At 40.5% G+C, this 21,390-nt stretch overlaps 1 protein-coding gene across 4 annotated transcripts in view; it reads left to right on the top strand.

The window, feature by feature from the left end:
* TAFA1 (TAFA chemokine like family member 1) overlaps positions 1-21,390 on the top strand; it is a 533,669-nt gene that overhangs the window by 378,785 nt on the left and 133,494 nt on the right. For all 4 annotated transcript variants that reach the window (XM_025273058.2, XM_044933588.2, XR_006547226.2 and 1 more), the window contains one exon: positions 17,524-17,664. In XM_025273058.2, coding sequence (XP_025128843.1) covers positions 17,524-17,664 — 141 coding nt within the window. The remainder of the gene's footprint in view (positions 1-17,523; positions 17,665-21,390) is intronic.

The raw sequence follows: 21,390 nt of genomic DNA, 5'->3' as shown, positions 1-21,390 counted from the left end.
CATTTTCATATTTGTTTAGATCTTATGAGTGCTGTTGATTTTTAGGAGATGTCCTTGGTAACTGAAATCAAATATCAAATGAAGTAGAGATTTTTACCAGAAATTACCTAACTAATCCCTAAACATTGGAGAAAAAGTGTACCACGTGGGTATGAGTTGACAGACATGTAGATTCTCCCCATAGGATCCTTTATATTGTTGGTAGAATCCATGTTCTTACAGTTGTATAACTTCCAACTAGGGACTACTCCCAGCGCTTAGAGGCCATCTGCAATTCCTTGCCATGTGGACATTTCCATATATCCTCTCCCAAAGTCAGCATTGGAAATAGAGTGTCTCTGTGATTGTTGTATTAATAGTTATTGTTCAGTCGCTAAGTTGTATCTGACTCTTTGCAGCCCCATGGACTGCAGTAAACCAGGCTTTCCTTTCCTTCGCTATTTCCCAGAGTTTGCTTAAACTCATGTCCATTGCTTAAACTCATGTCCAGTGATGTTATCCAACCATCTCATCCTCTGCCAACCCCTTCTCCTTTTGCCTGCAGTCTTTCCCAGCATGAAGGTCTTTTCCAGTGAATTGGCTTTTTGCATCAGGTAGCCAAAGTATTGGAGCTTCAGCTTCAACAACAGTCCTTCCAGTGAGTATTCGAGCCTCTTTAGTGCATATTAACAAGACTTGATAGAGGTGGAGCTACAAATAAAGACAGAGATACAGATAAAAGATCATTATGGGAATGACATCACATTATCTTAGCCATACCTATAACCTAATCACAGAAGTGCTATTCTGTCACCTTTGCTATACTACATTCCATACTCTATATCCTAAAAGTACCATCCTCACTAAGGGGAGAGCATTAGGCAGAGCATGAAGAGGGGCCCACTCTAGAGTCTGTCACAGGCCTCATCCTTAGGTATTTGCTCACCCTATTCTTTAAACCTAAAGTGTGTATCTCCTATCACCATAAGAATAAATAATCCCTGAAGGACCAAAGACCTGAATCAAATCCTTTTACTTCAGCAAGTCTTACTCAATCCATTAGGATGAAGATAGTATCTTGTAATCCTTCAGACACTCCAGTAATGGAAAGAGTCTACCCTCTCATGGCTCTTATTACTTTCTACTTTGAATTATTTATTTTTATTTTCTCTCTGTCTTAGATCTCTGACTAGATCTTTGAAGTCAAGGATACTTCCTTTCATTTTCTCATATATTTTTAAAGCATTTATCAAAAATTGTAACATGAACCAATATATCAGAACTACATTTTATTGCAAGTAATGGGAATCTCATCTGGGTGGTAGGTTAAGCAAACTGGTAGGCATTTATTTTTTCTCATGAAATAGTCAATCTGGAGGCATGTTTGGTGACTTGGGTTTAGTTGCTTAACACTCTCCAGATTAAAGTCTATGATTTTCTTGACCTCTTCTTTGACCTTCCTTTCTCTCATTGGCACAAAACGGCTGCTATATTTCCAGCCATCTAGCCTTTATTTCAGATAGGAAGAAGCAAAAAATAGTAAACAGGAAGGGGCAAGTGTTATGTAAGGAAAGCAAAGTCTTCCTAGATATACTTAGCAAATTTGCACATATAACCCATTGACAAAAACTGTGTCACGTGTCCATCATATTTATAAGGGGAACAGAAAAATAGTTTTGAATGCATGAGTATATGGTCCTCTGATCAAAATTGTTGTTTTAGCTCTATGAAAAAGAATACGATAAGTATTGAGTGACCTAACAAGGGAAGTAAAGGAAGTTTTCCCTCAGGAGGTGGCACTGAGATAGAGGTCAGTTTTGGAAGCTGTCTTAGAGTACTGCATATAACAAATGTATAGAAAAGAAGAAATTAGAATTGCAGAGAATCTTCTTAATATCTTTGGTATAACTCACCTTCATGACTCTTTGTGGTAGAATATATAATTAAAAAAACATGTTCTACCCAAAGTTAGCTTCCAGCTTCAGGCAGAGCTGTATCAAGTAGCACTAACAATAATGCGAGGAAGCACTCCATTTTTCCACTTGGCTTCCCTCTTTGTTGATTCCATTCATTTATACTCTTTTTTTTTTTTTTTTAACTTTACAGTATTGTATTAGTTTTGCCAAATATCGAAATGAATCCGCCACAGGTATACCTGTGGTACTAAGATAGTGGCAAACTCCTGATTTACATCTTTTAATTAGAAAGACTTCCAGAAAAAAATATTTTCCCAAGAATGAATAGTTTACAATTGGATCTCATTGTGTACAGCTTGAGCTAGGACTGGTACCAGTCCTTGGAGCTCTAGACTGGTCACTAGAGAATTCATAATCCACTTAGCTAGTTTTGAGTCTTTGCACTCTTCTGGATCAGGGGTAGAACCAACAACTTCAAAACTCTATGAGCTAACATTGGAGAAGAGGCCTTTGGCTCCCTAAGGAAAACAAAGAAGCAAGTACCAGTAGAAGTAGCAGAGTTTGCTGGGCAGATAAAAAGAATAAAGAATTTTCTATTCTGTAGTAGCATTCTATTTTCTGTTCTCTATAGAAGAACAGAGAAACTTCTCTTTGGAGGAAGTTTCCCCAATGGCTCAGTGAGTAAAGAATCTAGCTGCAATGCAGGAGACACAGGAGAAGCATGTTCTATCCTTGGGTCAGGAAGATCCCCTGGAGGGGAAAATGGCAACCCATTCCAGTATTCTTGCTGGAAAATTCCATGGACAGAGGAGCCTGGTGGGCTACAGTCCGTGGGGTCTCAAAGAATTGGACACGACTGAGTCAGACACAACTAACACTTCACTTGCACAAAGTAGAAATGACTAATGGCATTAATGACTGCCACAGTTAATAATAGCAATACTAAAAACAAACACTTACTTTGTGGTTTTTTTTTAATTATACTCATCCATTCAAACTCATTCTGCTGCTGCTGCTGCCAAGTCGCTTCAGTCGTGTCCGACTCTGTGCGACCCCATAGGCGGCAGCCCACCAGGCTCCACCGTCCCTGGGATTCTCCAGGCAAGAACACTGGAGTAGGTTGCCATTTCCTTCTCCAATGCATGAAAGTGAAAAGTGAAAGGGAAGTCGCTCAGTCCTGTCTGACCCTCAGCGACCCGGTAGACTCCAGCCTTCCTGGCTCCTCCCTCCATGTGATTTTCCAGGCAAGAGTACTGGAGTGGGGTGCCATTGCCTTCTCCATTCTCAGAAATCTGAGAATCCAGCCTGCTTTACACAAACCAGAAGGCAAAGTGACTGTATGTTTTTAGATTAGTTGAGTATGAGATTTCCAAAGAGCAGGGTTTAAGTAGGACTAATACCCTTCCCTCAGTCACCAAATCCACACTGAATGCCCTGGTGGTCATCTACTCACATAAACATGCCTCCCTTTGTGCTGAGCTGGTGGAACAGGTCAATTAAGTGACGCTCATTTCAAGTGCAGAATGGTCCCGTGTAGCTTCACGTCTGCCTGGTGGCCAGACTAAGTGATTTCAGATGGCCTCAGACTTCTGATCACATCCATGCAGCCAGGGAGGAAAGGAAACCTTGTTTATCATCTTGATAAACAGTCCCTTTCAATGCCTCCGGACGCTTTATGTAACTCGGTAGAGTCAAATACTATTAAATTGTCATCACTGTCAAAAAGAGAAGTAATAAGTTTTTCTACCTGAGTCATAGTTAATGACTTCTACAATGTGTAACACAAATCAGAGTTTCTGGTTGCCTTCTTTTCCCCTAAATGTGTGTTTTCTGATCTTGCTGACTGTGGAGGAGAGGCACAGTCTCATGATATGAAGAAATATATACTTTTGTGATTACCTCTCAGCTACACCAATAAAACACCGAGATGACAAGGGCCAGATCCTTGGCTTGGATGAGATATGTGCACAGAGGAGGAAGCTGAGCGGCTATATCTCATTCCCGTTCTTCATGGATGGCATCAATTTGAAAGACTGTATTTCATGGGTAAAAGCCTTGGAATGGTTCCACCCTAGTTATCACTAAATATTTACAGAAGCAAGTTAAGCTCTCTTAAGGGGGTAATACACCTTTTTTATTCTCATCACCTTAAAGAATAATACATGAGTCAGATTAGGCTGTATTGAACTGCAATAACAAACCACCTGCAACTCTCATTGGCTTAAAACAACGAAGGTTTATTTCTTGATCAAGCAACACGCCCTTTGTGGTTCCTCAGTGCGATTGTGCTTGGAGGTGTCACCCAGGAACTAGAACTGCTGGGGCAGCCAATATCCAAAATAGGGGTGGGCACACTATAGTCCATAGACCAAATCTGGCCCACCATTTGGTTTTCTTTTTATAGCTTATGAGCCAAGAATGATTTCGACCTTTTTCATTGGCTAGAAAAAATCAAAAGAGGAATATTTTATGACCCCTAAAAAATTACATGACATTCAGGTTTCACTTTCCATACACAAAATTTTATTTATGCACAGCCATACCTTTTATTTATGTTTTGTTCATGGTTGTGTTCCAACTGCAGAGTTTGGTAATTGCCACGGAGATCAGATGGCCAACAATACTAAAAACATTTTTGACCTGAGACTTTTATAGAAAAAGTTGGCTGATCCCTGATCTAAAACACTGCTGGTTACTACACCAACAGGAAGAGAGCTCCAGAGTCTTCCACAAGGAATTAAAAGCTTGGTATGAAAGTGATGGGCTTCCCTGGTGGCTCAGCAGTAAAGAATCTTCCTGCCTGTGCAGGAGACCCGCGTTCAATCCCTGGCTCGGGAAGATCCCCTGGAGAAGGAAATGGCAACCCTCTCCAGTATTCTTGCCTGGGAAATCCCAAAGACAGAGGAGCCTGGTGGGTTACAGTCCATGGGGTTGCAAAGATCAGACACAACTTCGCAACTAAACAATATGAAAATGACAGATCACTTCCTTTAATAAAGAAATACTCAGATGGCCCCGCCTCCCACAAGGGGACTGGGAACTACCCTAAACCTAGGGGAAGGAGAGTCAGAGATAGTCTTTCAGAATCCTAATGGTTACAACAGCTAAAATTAAAAATAGCAAAACTATTAACAGCAAACACTTGTATGGTTCTTCAGGCATACTTCAAGTGCCTCATTTATCCTCACAACTCCCTAATCATGAAAGTATTGTTATTTTCCCCATTTTACAGATGAGGAAACTAAGAATAGAAAGTGTAAATGATCTTCTTGACATAATACAGATCCCAAAGGGTGGAGGCAGCATTTAAATCCCGTCAATATGGCTCTAAAATACAATCTCAAATGCTATAGTCTTAAATATCCTACTACAAGTGGATCCTTTAGGTATAAGAAAAGTCCCAGCCATTGATAATGTAGAGACCACTTCTTCACAAAACCGTTATAGAGTTGAATGTGTGTGTGTGTGTGTGTGTGTGTGTGTGTGTGTTAATCACTCAGTCCTATCTGACTCTTTGTAACCCCATGGACTGTAGTCCACCAGGCTCCTCTGTCTGTGGTATTCTCCAGGCAAGAATACTGGAGTGGGTTACCATACCCTTTTCCAGGGGATCTTCCCAACCCAGGCACTGAACTCTGGTCTCCTCCTTTGCAGGCAGATTCTTTACCATTTGAGCAACCAGGGAAGCCCATAGGATTCAATAGACATAAGCAAAATGTTAATTTTAGTATTTGTGTAACAGATTTCCTAAAACTTAGTAATTCACTTAGGAGTTTGAGAGTGATTAGACCACGTTGCTGCTGCTGCTAAGTCACTTCACCATAGATGGAAGTAAAAGCTAATGCCTATGGATTTTCATGTGGTTCTCCTGTGGGTACCACAGAAAGGACTTAGAATTTAAGATCAGTTTAAGACTCAGCAAGAGGACCCAGCAGAGAAAATCAGACCCTAAAGTAAAAACGCTTCTTTCAGGGGATGTTATTTTAAAGCCATTTCTCCTTGGATAATCTGAAATTGTATCTTGATCTTCTTGTTTTTGCTTCTAAGCTAACTCAGGAATATTGTTCCGTGAGTGTGTATTTTTGTTCAGCTGGAAGAAAATATGTCATAAAATAGTTATGATTTAGAGACAATAGATTCTGGGCCATTGCATTGCCTGCTGTTCTTCTATGTTTTGATAATGGAGTTTGTGTATTGTCATTACTCATGTTCCTTTTAATATCCATACACTTACCATGGAGGCTAATAGAAGAATCCCATTTTAAGAGAATTATTTTTAAAATCTTATTGTTATTTATTTATTTTTGGCTGCTCTAGGTCTTCATTGTTATTGTTATGGTTGGGTTTTCTCTAGTTTTGGTGAGCAGGGACTACTCTCCTTGAGGTGCTGGGGCTTCTCATTGTGGTGGCTTCTCTTTTGGAGCACAGGATCTGGGATGTGGACTTCAGTAGTTGCAGCATGTGGGCTCAGTGATTGCCGTGCGAGGGCTCTAGAAAGCAGACTCAGTAGTTATGGAGCAGAGGCTAAGCTGCTCCATGGCAGGTGGGATCCCCCCAAACCAGGGATCAGACTGGTGTCCCTTACATTGCAGAGCAGATTCTTAACCACTAGACCACCAGAGAAGCCCTCCTTAAGAGAATTTTTCAAAGTTTATCATTGTTACTGGGCTTCCTTCTCAGAGTGTATTCCTGCTGGTATGCCATTAAATAAACATCACGAAGAAACAGAATAAAAATGAATAAAGACTCAAGAGCAGATGAAGCAAGGATGCAAAGTAGAAAGCAGGTAGACCACCCATCATTGCACCAACACTTCACACATCTGACAGGAGAGTCTTGGAACTTGAAAACTAAATGCTTCCATTTTCCAACCTTTCGGAATTGTGTCCTTCCATCAAAATTCACGTCACATATAACTGCCTCTGGTAGTGTCTTTGAAATTGGGTTTCATTTTTTATGTGAACAGTAAGAAAAATGTCAGTTCTTATTTATGGTGGGCATGCTGTGTGCTGGTCAGTGTATTAACAGCTATTTATTATAATCAGTTTGCTTGCACTCACTTAATTCTCATACTCATTTAGTCCTCACACTAACCCTAATAAGTTAATATTATTATTATTCACATTTTACAGAGGAGAACCCTGAGACATAGAATAGAAGACAATAGGAAGCTGATTTAGGACTTGAACTTTGGGGGCCTGACTCTACAATATTTTATTCATTTTGCTCTACTGCCTCAGACATGACTGTTTGGCCCAGAATTTGTTTCTTTTTCCTGCATTTGTCTACACTGTATATACCACAGAACCCTGGGACAGAGGAGATGGTAATTTGTTTAATCTCAAGTATAAACAAATCAAGCAGCCATTTTGCCCTCCTTGACCAAGACATGCTTAAAGATCCATTAGTGTCTCTCTTGTCAATGATTTACAAAGACATTTGGAGCTTCCTTCCAGTCCATTGGGTCAATAAAGCATTTTTAACACAGTCTTAAATATGCATTTCTGACATCCGCTACAATAGATTCCAAGAGAGCTATTTATAAGGCCTTGATCGAGAAGTCCTATAAAAGTGAATATCAAAACACCTGTGCTTCTTACACTTAACAGCTTTCAAAGAAAGGAACCATTTGCAATAAAGTGAAAATGCTAGATCCAAATTATCATGTCAGTCTTGGCATTCCTTAATCACATTTTATTCATTTCCTCCAAAAATTGGCTTCTACTATAAGCAGATATATCCTGGCTATACCATTAATGAGGACTGAAGTTTCCTTATGGTTACTCTTTATTGCAATTTCATTTTTCAGTCATTTTGCTTAGAGTAAAAATCTTTTCCTTTGTACAATTTGGCTCTCCCCCAAACCAAAGTTCCAAGCTGATTTTTCTAGAAGGTGTATTAGAAGGTCACTTCTTTGCAAAAGCTACATTTATCATTTAAGTTCATTTTCTGAAAAGACCACATATTGGATACTCAGGAAAATATCCCTGAAGAGGATAAATGTCTAACAACATTTCATTTTTTCCCTTCTCTTCTTTCTTCCTCTTTCTTTCTTCTATCTAACACTTTCCTTCTTCCCTCCTCTGCTTTTTTTCCTTTCTTTCTTCTTTCCCTCATTCAGTTATTTAATTACTCAGTAATCGAGCAAGTACGAAAATGTCTATACCACGTACTATGGGCTTCCCAGGTGGTGCAGTGGTAAAGAATCTGCCTGCCAATGAAGGAGACACAAGGTTCATTCCCTGGGTCAGGAAGTTCCCCTGAAGAAGGAAATGGCAACCCACTCCAGCCTTCTTGCCTGGAAAACTCCATGGACAGAGGAGCCTAGCAGGCTACAGCCCACGGGGCTGCAAAGAGCTGGACATGACTGAACCACTAAGCACACACACACACACATGTTTCAGACACTAGGGATAAAGAAGTAAACAAGATGAGCTTCCTGCCGTTACAGAGTATGTAGCCCAACAGGATGGACAGGTGATAAACCAATCATTCCAATTAGCAGACATGGGGGACAAAGCCTAGTCTTTGGGGAAGAGGTTCATTCACCAAATAATTACAGGCCAGAAATGGACCCAGTAATAACGTAATGAAATATAAAAGTTGCTGCTCTTATGGAGATAAGAAAAGTGAGATATTCTTTAAAAGTGCCAAAATAGTGCATTGTAAATATTATTATGGGGTAATTATATGAGCTTGTAGGGTCATATAGAAGAGAGCTTTAACTTACAATCTGATTCAAGGAGACCACCTAAAGAAGACCTGAATAGTGAGTACAGGAGCCCCCCTCCTCCCAAAATACAGAGTTTAGACTTACATTAATTAAAAAAAAAAAAAGATTATTTTCCATCTCAACCTTACATTCTCCCCTAGCATCTTCTTTCCCAGAAAACTTGGCATTGTGATCATTTCAAATTGCTTGGCTATGCTTGGTCATGGACATGAAACCATCAACACCAAAATATACTAGTGTCAAACTCTCTGACAGATGAAAAGGATTAGATATTAGCAATCTCCCACAAGTGACCATTTTTAAATGGTTGACCCAGTTTGTAGCTCAGATCAATCAGTTTTGTCAGTATAAGCTATTTCTACTAGATGTCCATGGTGGGGGAGGCGGGGGACAAACCATTTAAGATCCCAATCATCAGATTTTTAGCCATCCACCTGCCAATCATCCCTAATCTCATCTTCCCTTTCCTTCAAGATGTATAATTGTCATTCACAGGGACTCTCTTTTAAAGAAATATTATCCTTAGCAATTTATCTTTTTGTTTCCTCACCAATACAGGGCAAGACAGCGATGCATTGAATTGAGAAGGAGGGATCATTGCTAGGAACATATTGGGCTTAGAAATTTTTGTAAACTTTTCCATCTCAGAAAGAGTTATTGCTGCCAGAAATAATCTTGAAATGCTGTCTTTTTTTTTTTCCTTTGGGGCTATTAGGAACTTTCTCTTCCTGTTAAAAATAGGTTTTGATAATGCACTCCAGATGCTGACAAATCCAAAAGAAAGACCAGACAGAAAAAGTGGAGAGCTGCCTTGGGGAGCTTCTCGGCAGGGGACTTGCCCATCGCCTCCTGGGAAACATGGGGTAAAAGAGTGGGAAGCAGGCCGCTGTTTTAAAAATGTATATTGGAGGGAAAACTAAGAAACTGATGTCCATCTAATACATCTAACTTTTTCAGATTGGCCTGCATTCATCATGTAATTACTGTATTTACCTTCTAATCTGGAAGAACAATAGGGCCCCCTTCTAAGATTAGATTTAGGGCAGAAGGCTAATTTCTTATATTTCACCTTCAGAGAAGGCAATGGCACCCTACTCCAGCACTCTTGCCTGGAAAATCCCATGGACGGAGGAGCCTGGTGGGCTGTAGTCCATGGGGTCGCAAAGAGTCAGACACGACTGAGCGACTTCCCTTTCACTTTTCACTTTCCTGCATTGGAGAAGGAAATGGCAACCCACTCTGGTGTTCTTGCCTGGAGAATCCCAGGGTCGGTGGAGCCTGGTGGGCTGCTGTCTATGGGGTCTCACAGAGTTGGACACGACTGAAGCGACTTAGCAGCAGCATTTCACCTTAGGTATGTTTTCTATAGACAAAGCCATGATACAAACCACAAACTAGAAAATCTGAATAGTACAGACAAATCCCATACTGGCTTGTATTATGACACATTCTCTGCCAGTAGTGAAAAGGTTACTTCACCTGTCTTCTTGGCTGGTTCTACAGATGCTGAGTGAAATCCAGAAAAGCAAGTTTCCAGGTAATCCATAAGCAAGAAAGGAAAGCTCAGTTTTCTGAGCACTTAAATGACTTTGCTTTGAGAGGTCATAGATCATCTCGAAATCATTTTGACTTGGATTGAGATAAAATTTAGAATGATCAGGTATTGGTGCCAAAGACTGAAAGGCATTTATATGACAAATATTATCATTATGATTTTGCAATAACCTTGCTAGTTGGGTTTGAAAGGACAGTTCACTAGGTAATTCTTAAAATGCAGATAAAACAGATTTAAAAGAACAATTTTCTAGTTCCCAGAAAGAGTTATGACAAACTTAACTCTTCCCTTTCACAGGAACCAAATCTGGGAATATTTTTATTTTAAGTCTCTCTTTTGAAGTAGCCGGCTAGTGAGGCCAATAGGTAAAGAAAAATACAGTCAACTCCAGAGGGTCTTGAAAAGTTTTATCCACATGGTTATTATAGAAATCCAGAATTTTATTTCTTTTCACAGAATTGGATCAGCCTCTCCCTGTGTCTTGGGTGGATCAAAGTAAATGTGGGCTTCTGAGACAGCCAAGAAATAATAATAATAATAAAACACATAGAAATTGAAAATGGGGAGTGTATCTTACCAACTTACTATACAATTCTGTACCAAAGACATCTAAACATCTCAGAAAACAGTAAGTTCCTTGTTAAATGTGCAGTAATCCACGACAGACTTGTAATTCATGTTTCATCTTGTTCAATCATCCATCCATCCATCCATCCAGCAAATACTTGTCACTTGATATTAGCTTTCGAGCTGCTCATCAGCCGAGTACAGTGGTTTTCACTTTTTCCTTAGCAAAGGAATCCCTTTGAAGGATTATACTGAATGTTAAAATAAACATTTAAATAAAACATTGAAGTGCTATACTGAATATTAAAAATAAATTATCAAGAGTTGCTTTCTCCTTTCTTCTAGTGGATGTAACTGAACCCCCTCAGATAATCTGTGAAGTCTCATGAGGCAAAACTTGAAAAATTCTAATCAAAGGACTGCATATCTGAGCTTTTTCCAAAAAACTAACTTTTTTTTTTTTTTTGTAATTGCAAGCCTATGGACCCGGGTTTCATAGTTAGTATTCTAAAGAAAGATTAAATTTCTACTGAAAGATTACATTTCTCTGATTGACTGTGGCTAGGTCAGTCACAAGCATAAACCTTGGGAATCAGGTCTGCATATATGGCAGGGCCCATCAGACATTCTGAATGGCAGGGTCCTGTGGTTCTCTGAGACCCGGTTCTGGTCTCCACATTGGTGTACCTGAGCAGTAGGTGTCATTGAAGCCATAGTTCAACTTGTCAAGATCAGATGAGCTCATTATTTAGAGCAACCCAGTTGCTCCAGTTGCCCCAGGCTTCCAGTGTGCAAATCCATCATCCATTAGCCTAAGGAAGATGTGGTCTGGGGTCATTGACTTTATATACAAGGTTTTAATGAAAATGGAGCACTTGTCAATTCCCTGTCCCTTTTCAGAGAAAAGGCAGCATATGTGCCAGGGTGGGACTGGGGAAAGGATACATATATGGGGTCAGAGGATCTAAATTCTGGTCCAGATGCTGACAGGTACTTGCTAAGTAAAAGGTGGGTAAGTGTTTAAGCTGCTCTTGATGACTCTTGCCTCCTCTGTAAAAATGAGGGTCATCATGACCTCATTGGGCTTTTTGACTATGTAATAAATTGAAGCTTTATACAGTATCTACCATGATGTCAGTAACGTATTAATAGTAAATAGTCAGTGAATGGTTAACACCTGGAATACTATTATCATTGCTGATTCTTTTATGGCTATGTCATTTGGCTGCTTTAAGTCTGCATCGTAACTCAAACAAGTACAGATTACAATAGTCCTATTTCTTTTCTTTTCTTTTTTTTTAATTTTATTTTATTTTTAAACCTCAAACACTGTATTAGTTTTGCCAAACATCAATAGTCCTATTTCTATCTTTGAACAGTTTTTCAGTTTTAATGAAATATGCATCAAAAGTACTTTTGAAATCCTAACAATAGTGTGACAGACAATGTTTAATGGGAAACATCAGGAATCCCTGTCCTTGAGAAAATTGCAGTCCACTGAGAAACACACAATAAGTATAATACATAAATAAATTATATACTGTATTTGGTAAGTTACAAGTACCCTGGTGGCTGGGTGTGGGGCAGTGGCTGGCACAGAGCAAAGTGAAATCATGGGTGCTGACTAAGGGAATTACGATTTCAATGAGTGAAGTTGCTCAGTTGATTTCAATAGGGTGGTCAAAAGTGTCTCTGGTAAACTGACATTTGAAAAAGATATGGAAGAGTTGAGAGTGAGCCAGAGATCCACTGGACGAGAGTCCTAGGTGTTACAGAGTTCAACTTGTTGAGGCAGTTTGCTCTTTAGAGTAACACCTCTCTGAATCAGAGCAACCCTCAAGAGGAATCACTCCAGCCACGTTCAGCCAGTAGTCTGCAAAGGGACCAGTGGCCCTGGAGCAGAGGGAAGGAGAGAAGGGTGGAGTAAGTGAGGTCAAGGACACAGTTATGGGAGGGGTAGGTTGAATGCCTAACCCTAATACCCCTTCTAAACAAAGTGTCAAACTTCCTTTTGGAAGTTCTTCATCATCAAAGAAAGTCTTGTGACAAGATGCAGAAAACATGTGAGTTTGGAGTACAACAGACTTGGGGCACACTTGTGTGACTCTGGGCAGGTTATTCAACCTCCCTTTCATCTGCTGAGTGGTAACAATGCCTTGTATAGTTCCTGGGAGGTTCACAGTTAATGTAGGTAAAGTGCCAAGGACAGCACCCAAATCAGAGCTCACTAAAGTGTAGTGAGCACGGAGCTGACAGGGAACATAATTCAGTCATCTACAACAGTGTTTCCCTGGTGGCTCAGATGGTAAAGAATCTGCCTGCAATGCAGGAGACCCAGGTTTGACCCCTGGGTTGGGACGATCCCCTGGAGAAGGAAATGGCAACCCACTCCAGTACTCTTGCCTGGAAAATACCCATGGACAGAGGAGCTTGGTGCGCTACAGGCCATGGGGTCACAAAGAGTCAGACATGACTTAGTGACTTAGTCATCGCCACAACAGGGCAGTGAGAACTGGCTCTGGGCCTCCAGTGGCCACCTCCTTGTCCATATTATAAAACTCGGTCAGTAATTCAGATGATCTGGCTTGTCTGTCACCCTGCCAGCTTGGCTCTAAATGAAACGAGAGCTTTCATATGCCTTGTGCCATTTTCAATCAAAAATGTTGCTCCAATCTTACATTAAACTTAAGTGGTGACTTTAGAATTAGTGGTATTTTCATGAAGTATAAAACTAGTTATTAGTGACTTGACTGGGGGCACTTGTTGCTTACAATTATGAGCTAAAGTACCATGATTCCAAGTGTCAATGTTAAAGAGTGAACTGTGCCTCTAGCCCTGCTCTTTCATTAACTGTCATCCAGTGATGGGCAGGTGGTGAGACGGAAATACTCTACTCATCATCCAAGTTCAAGCCTGCTTACTTCCTGCTTAGAATTCTGCAGCGGCCTCTTGTTTCTTCTTCTTTGCCCTCTCTGACCCCTCCTGAATGGGGTCAAAGAGTAGACATGGTGTCGCTCAAGAGCAGTATCCAGGTCACATCTTTCCTTAGCTTCATAGTCACATTGTACCTCATTGCAATGCAGAATCACCCCCAGTGCCTCTCCTGGAAGACGAAAGTCCTCTTCTGTTCAGTCCTATTTCAAGTCCTCAGTTCCATCTGTTCCAATATTTAAAATATTGTCCCAGGTATTTAAAATACCTTGACTCTCCTTAGAGATATGGCTAATTCTAGGACTAGGGCAGGAAATATATACGATGAGGCAGGATCATAACACAGGGCCAGAAAGAAAGGAAGTGCTTTTAAAAAGAAGAAGAAGAAGAAGGAGGCAAATCAACTAGAAAAGTTCATAATGGCCAAATCTGGACCATCTTGATCAACAAAATAAATAGCATAGTATTGGATTATAACCCAAAGGATAAATAAATAACAATGAGCCATGAACCCATACTGATATGATTAATTCATCAATCAATTAATATAAATAATTTGCTGATGTAAATAATAAATAATTAAATAAATGGAAGAGAACAGACTTATGTATCTTGTAGAAGGATTTCCAATAATTGTAATGGATACTGCAACCCCACAGAGATGGAGACAGAGCATAAATAACTCTGTATTCTCTAAGGATGGGCTGTAGTCAGTGACATCTTTCCAAAGAGGACACCATAGAGAGTGGAGAAGGAGTGTAACTTTATGGTAGAGAAATCTGACAAGTACTGAATCAACCATGTGATCAAGGTCAACATCAAGAGTAATGAGTCATGTTGATGACATGTACTCTTGGTTTGATGTCATGAGAATGGTACTGTACCTCCGAGGTCCTCCTCCAAAAACACAGAACAGTTTAATCATGAGAAAACCATAAGAAAAATCTCATTTGAGGGACATTTTATAAAAAACAAAACTGTCCAGGTTCTCAAAAAGGAAAGAATGTCTGAGAAACTGTCATAACCAAGAGGAACCTAAAGAGATAAGATAACTAAAATTAATGTGGGATCCTGGAAGTGTCCTGGCAAAGAAAAAGACATTAGGCAAAAGGTAAAAAAATCGGAATGAAGCCTAGACTTTAGCTAATAACACTGTATCAGTATTTGTTCATTAATTGTAACAAGTGTAGTATACTAATATGTGATGTTAATATTAAGAGCCTAGAACTAGGAAATATATAGTAGAGTGTGGGATATATGGGAACTCACTATACTATCTTCATAAATTTTCTGTCCTATGTCATCCTAAGATTAAACATTTGTTTTAAAATCATATTCCAACCTCTCACATTAGCAAAATGCTTCCCCGTCATCGTCCCCTGCTGAAGCCCTACCTTTCAACTCAACTTCAGTAGCCTTCCTAATTCTTTAAAAAGGAATGGGTGTCCCCTTCCATCTGTGTCCAAAGAACTCGATACTTATCCTGTTGATTTTCATTAATTTACTTATTCTTTCATTCATTCAACCAATAGTTATGGATTACCCACACCAGTTATTGACTATAGTGCTGTGGAGAGACAAGCAACAACCTTGACTCTGACCAAGCTTACGGTTTTGTGGTTACAGTCGTGCAAGCAAATGTGTACAGTTCTAAGAGAATGAAAAATGGTGATTAGGGAATGTCTCTAAGGATCTGACCTTTGTAATCAGTCTATGCATTTGACGTGTGAGTGGTGGATGGAGGAATGGGAAGACAGGAAAGAGTATTCTGGGAGAAAACCTGTTTGAACTTTCCTGAGGCAGAAAGGAGGGAAGCATCCCCAAAGAAATATAACATCAGTGTGATTGGACATTCCCAACATAGGCACCATATATGAACTCAACTATGTGTCAGGCTCAGTGCTAACGTGTGTTACCTTGGTTAATACTTACATAACTCGTGACGCAAGGTTATTTTTATTTGTACTTTACAGATATTTGTACTTTATAGATAACAAAACTGAGGGACTTCAACAATGACAGAGCTGAGATTCAGGCTAGAACAGGTTTGTTTGAAAGCCGAAACTCTTTCATCCTATTGAGGAAGACACAGTTCATCTGCTTAAGTCAGAGATTTTTTGTTTGGTTGTTTTTGGCTGTCCGTTACTATGTGGGCTTTTTCTGCTGGCGGTGAGCAGGGACTACTCTTCATTGCAGGGTGTGGGCTTCTCACTGCCATGGCCTCTCTCGTGGCGGAGCCCCGGCTCTGGGCACGCGGTGCAGGGGCAGCGGCTGCGGCTTGTGCACTCTAGAGCTCAGGCTCAGTATTAGTAGTTCTGGTGCTTCACCTTAGTTGCTCCGTGACATGTGGGATCTTCCAGGACCACAGATGGAACCCATGATACCCGCATTGGCAGGCAGATTCTTAACGACTGGACCACCAGGGAAATCCAGTCAGAGATTCTTGTGATTGTTCCCGTCGTATTATACCAGGGTTTCTTGGCACTATTGACATTTGGGTCAGATAATTCTTTGTTGTGGGGTCTGTTCTGTGTACTGTAGGATGTTTAGGGGCATCCCTGGCTTCTACCCACTAGATGCCATTAGCTCTCACCCTCGACCTGTAATGACAATGAAAAATGTCTTCCGACTTTGCTACGTTTGATTGACAGCGAGGGCGAATAGCAAAACAATCCCATCCCCCGCCCCTGCATTGCGATCCCCTGAGTTACACTGTTTCAGATCGGGATGGAATTGTGTTTAAATTCTTCCCTTCCTCCTGTCTTCCCTCCCTCTGCTCCTTTGTTTCAGTGTTTCTTAAGTGCCCACCATGTACAGGCTGGATACACAGCCTGTATAGTTTAGAACACAGTAACCTGTAGACAGTGGTTGCTTAACAAATGCTTGACGAATTACTGCCAACAGAGTCCTAAATGCCTAGGATTCTAAGTGTTATGGACAAATGAAAAACATTCTTCCTGAATGCAAAACTTAACGTTGGTGAAATAAATCCCAAGTTTCTGATCACCTAGAGTACCTCTTATGTCCCTGGAGAACTGGCTTAGCTGGTATCCTTCCGGCTGAAAAGATCCACTTAAATTTCACTGGCCCTTAGACCCAGCAGAGCACCTGTTAAGAACCTAGCAGAGAGTGGCATACGTTAGGTTGCCAGTAAATGCTGAAGAGAGCATGGCTGATCTGTAATAATTAAGTGAAGCCATATGCCTTGGTCTGTAATTTGAGATTCCATTTGAAGCACATTCTGATTTTCTTTTTCTATCACTTTTGGGTGAGATCTGGATTGGGGAAATGACTCTTCAACTAGATTTTCTATTCAACTCCCTTGAGAGTGAGTGGGTGCTAGGAGGGAAAGCTCATTTCAGGGCAGTTTTCTTGCCACTGCAGGTTCTATACCACTGGAGTGTCAGTTTCTTGTCATTAGTGGGAGCTCAGAGAATTCTAAACGCAAAGATAATGCAGGGGTGAGCTCTCCAAATGCATTTAAATCTCATAGCATCTTTATTGTGTGTTATCTCCGGGCATTCACTGCTCCACTGCCTCTCCGTACATACAGCCCAGAAGTGTTGCCTCTTGAGGGCTCTTTGTTGTTGCTCTTTGTTGCATTTAAAATGTTATGCCCTGATGCCTGTCTTCTCCCAGATGACATGACACATCCCTTGTATGCAATCTTGTATACATGTATAGATACATGTTGTAGGAGAGAATCCCATAGTAACTCTACTTTATGGAAACCCTTCCCTTTACATTTTTCACTTTCCGAACCCTTCCGCTCACACGTGCACATACCTGAATGACCACTGAATTACCTCTAATCAGCATCCCGCTTCTTTCTCTCTTGCCAGAAGGAGGGACGTGTGAAGTGATTGCTGCGCACAGATGTTGTAATAAAAACCGCATTGAGGAGCGGTCGCAAACAGTCAAGTGTTCCTGTCTCCCTGGGAAAGTGGCTGGAACAACAAGAAACCGACCTTCCTGTGTCGATGGTAAGTAGCTGGTTTCACTCCTCTCTCTATGGGTTCATCTGTGTTGTTATGGTGTAAAATATATATATTTTGTTTCATCTAAATATGGTTCAGGATAATAAAGAAGGTGCCTCTACAATGCTGCAAAGTTAGACAAATACCAGCCCTTTGCATAGAGTTTGAATTCTTGTTTCTCTGGCTCTAGGTTTTTCAAATAGCTGTATTTGAATGTATGTTAGAAAAGATAAGGTGAAGGAATTTTTTCAAATCTATGAGTTTGAGGGTCCAGCTCATTTTGGAATTGATTTTGGATTGAGTTTATGTATAATGATGATGATTAATGTAGTAAAGATGGTAATACCTGACAGGCATTCAATCTGTATTTAATGAGCATTTACTCTATCCCAGGCACTGCTCTAGGGCTTCATATATATTCAAAAACAGATAAATGTGACCTGAGAGTTCACCATTTGCTATACCCTGTCCAAAACCCATGCATTATTTTATTTACTCATCCTAACAATACCATCTTTCTTATGTCTTGCTATATAACAATTCACATTCCCCCCAAAGTTAGCAGTTTTAAGCAGCAGGCACCATCTCACAATTTCCATAGGTCAGAAATTCAGCTTTGCTGGGTGATTCTGGCTTGAGGTCCCTTCTGTTGCAGCCAAGATCTGAGGACTTGACTGATGCTGGACGCTGGTTTTAAGATGGCCCTTCACAGAGCTGTTGGCAGGTGGCCTCTGTTCCCTTCCACATGCACCCTTCCAGAGGAAGCTAGGTGTCTTCACACCGTAGTGGCTGGCTTCCCGCAGAGTGACCCAGGAGAACAATGTAGAGGCCACAGTGTGACCCTTTTCTTTTATGATAGAGCCTCAGAAGTTATCCTTTATTGTTTCCACAATATCCTGTGGGTTATATAAGTCAACCCTCTCTGTCCAGCACAGAAGTGGACAAAAAAGGCTTGAAAACCTGAAGGCTAGGTACACTTTCCACCAGGGTAGATACACTTTCCCTGCCATTTTAAACATGGAGGAAACTAGACTTAGAACGGTTCATTAATGTTCCATTGGTCCCATGATTGGTAAGCTGTAACTCTGCTAACTCTTGAGATGAAACTAACTGACTCTAATACCTAGTCTTGACCACCATCTGTAAACAATTTTATATGCCTGTCAAACAGAGAGTCCACAGTTCAAAGGGATCACAGATATCTCTCCCCCTCTTTCTCTTTCATCATTTTAGAACCAGATGTGAGTTGACCTTCAAAATCTTAAGTAAGGAAATCAGGACTCAGAGAAGTGACTCACTTGCTCTGGTCATACAGCAGGAATCATAACCTAAACCTCTTGACTTAGGGTCCATGGTCCTACCTCTAGATATAGATGGAGAAAGATACCTTCTAGATTGGCTCATGCTGTGTATTTTCATTATGAACCATTAGGTGGTTAGAAAGAAAACATTCACGCACAAACTAGACCAAGAAAGGCAAAAGTTATTTTTTAAGAAAACAGAGAAATCCTGGGGAACTCAGTTATAGGAAATTCAGGAAATGTCATGGGATTCAAAGCCATTTAGGCAGCCTCCATCTTGTTTTCTTTGTTTTGATCTTTCTTTCCCTCATTCTTCTCTGTGTAGACTGGTTCCTTCAAGGATTTTATCTTTTGCTCTCTCATAACTTAGGGATTGGCGTAAAGCTTTTAATTTCCGTGGTACCAACTCTGATCTCACTTAGCATCATGGCATACAAGTATATTTGACTCACTTCCTGCATCGACTTCCCTGGTGGCTCAGATGGTAAGGCGTCTACCTATAATGTGGGAGACCCAGGTTCAATCCCTTGGTTGGGGAGATCTCCTGGAGAAGGAAATGGCAACCCACTCCGATACTCTTGCCTGGAAAATCTCATGGATGAAGGATCCTGGTAGGCTACAGTCCATGGGGTCTCAAAGAGTTGGACACAACTGAGCGACTTCACTTCACTTCACTTCCTATATCTTAAATGCCATCTCCAAAAGACTAAATATGATTGACCTGGCTTGGGACACATGTTATCGTTTGTCCAATCAGCCACAGCCAGAGGGACAAGCTCTTGGGGCATTGTGTACCATGGGAAGGTCAAGCTTTTTTTTTTTTTTTAGAAGATGTGAAAAGGTTAGATTTAGGAATGCACTGTGATCTGTAGTTCTCAATTAGGGCAGTTCTCAGGAGCCATTGACAATGTCTGGAGACAATTTTGGTGCAGGTATCTGTTACAACTAGAAGAGTGCTACCGGCATCTGGTGTGTACAAGCCAAGGAAGCTGCTCACCAACTTACCATGCACAGGACAGCTCCCAGCAAAGGATTATCATGCCACCAGTGTCAGCGGGGCTGCGGCTGAGACACTTGCACTATGACTGTTCAGTTATTCTAGATCACAGTCAGTACCATAAGGTGCCTCCACTGCAGGGAAAGCAGGCAGCTAGACCAGAAAAGCCATTGCATCCTCTTAGAGGAGGAAATTCTTGGCCCCTAAAGCCAATATACATTATAAAACCATGATGATTTCCCCTCTTCTCTGCCAAAGAAAGCAGTGAGTCTTTTAACTATAAATCTCCATTTTGTTTCCAGTTCCTTTTTTTTTTTTTTTTATTACGGATTACCTAGAAATAGAATTGCCTTCAGGATCTGAATGGAGAATACAGGGAGCAACGCACTGTCTGTGCCGACACAGGGGGAGCTGGCATTTGGCTCTAAGTTTCTCTGAGAAGCTAAGCCACACATCAGTAACTTTTGTTTCTCAGAACAAGTCTATCTGACTTTGGAAACTCAGAGCCCTTTAGTGTGGTAGGTTTAGGCAGGAGAGCGGTTAGTGTCTATCTTCTGAGCAAAAGTCAATAAAATGCAGCATATTCTATAGCCTCACACTCATTGTTTCTAATTTCCAAAGCATCCTACTCCTCAAAAATCTTGGAATCCATTGGCCTGTGTAGTAAAAAGTGTCTGTGTTACTTTGATCAAAACTCTTTTAAGGCCTGGATCACTACATGCAAATTGAATAGGAAGTAGGTATATAAAGGAACAGTTCCAGTGTAGTTATTAAGACCATAAACTATGAAATTAGACACGAGTGGAATCCCAGCTGTACCAGTTGCTAATGGGATGATCTCAGGCCAGTCATGTTGCTTCCTAACCTGTTTCCTCATCTGTAAATGAGAATAAGATTGTTTCTGCTTCATGAGGTTGTGATGAGAACTAAGGAAATCATGTGTATAATGTGCTTTGTCTAATGTCTGGTTCTCCTCAAGTGCTCCTTAAATGATGGTGTCAGTTTTCTGTCTTACTGATAAAGTGTGGGTAATGCTTAGAAACAGACATTATTTTCTGAAGTTTTGCTTCATAGTAATTCAGTACAATGGCCTTTTGGCCACTATATTTTCTTGGAACTGCTTCTAAGTGTTTATACTGGATATCACTAATGATGGTCTGTCTTCTTCTGAAATGTATATTCATTATAAGAATTTTGAAAACTACAGCACATCCATGCATTAAAATCACCCATAATATTATTGCTTTCTAAGAAAATAAGTATACCTTCTTTGAGGTTGAACCCATTGAAAGAAACTCACAAAGTAGATATTTTATTGAACTAAAATGTTATAGTACTATTTGATCAACAGCTTGTTTCTGCTAAAATATCAGGTTGGCCAAAATAGTCGTTTGGGTTTTTCCATAAGAAAATGAACGTTTTGGCCAACTCAAT

This window comes from Bubalus bubalis, chromosome 21, assembly GCF_019923935.1.
Source record: "Bubalus bubalis isolate 160015118507 breed Murrah chromosome 21, NDDB_SH_1, whole genome shotgun sequence".
Classification (NCBI taxonomy): domain Eukaryota; kingdom Metazoa; phylum Chordata; class Mammalia; order Artiodactyla; family Bovidae; genus Bubalus; species Bubalus bubalis.
The sequence above is the reverse complement of the archived record's forward strand: the minus strand, read 5'-3'. Positions and strand labels throughout refer to the sequence as shown.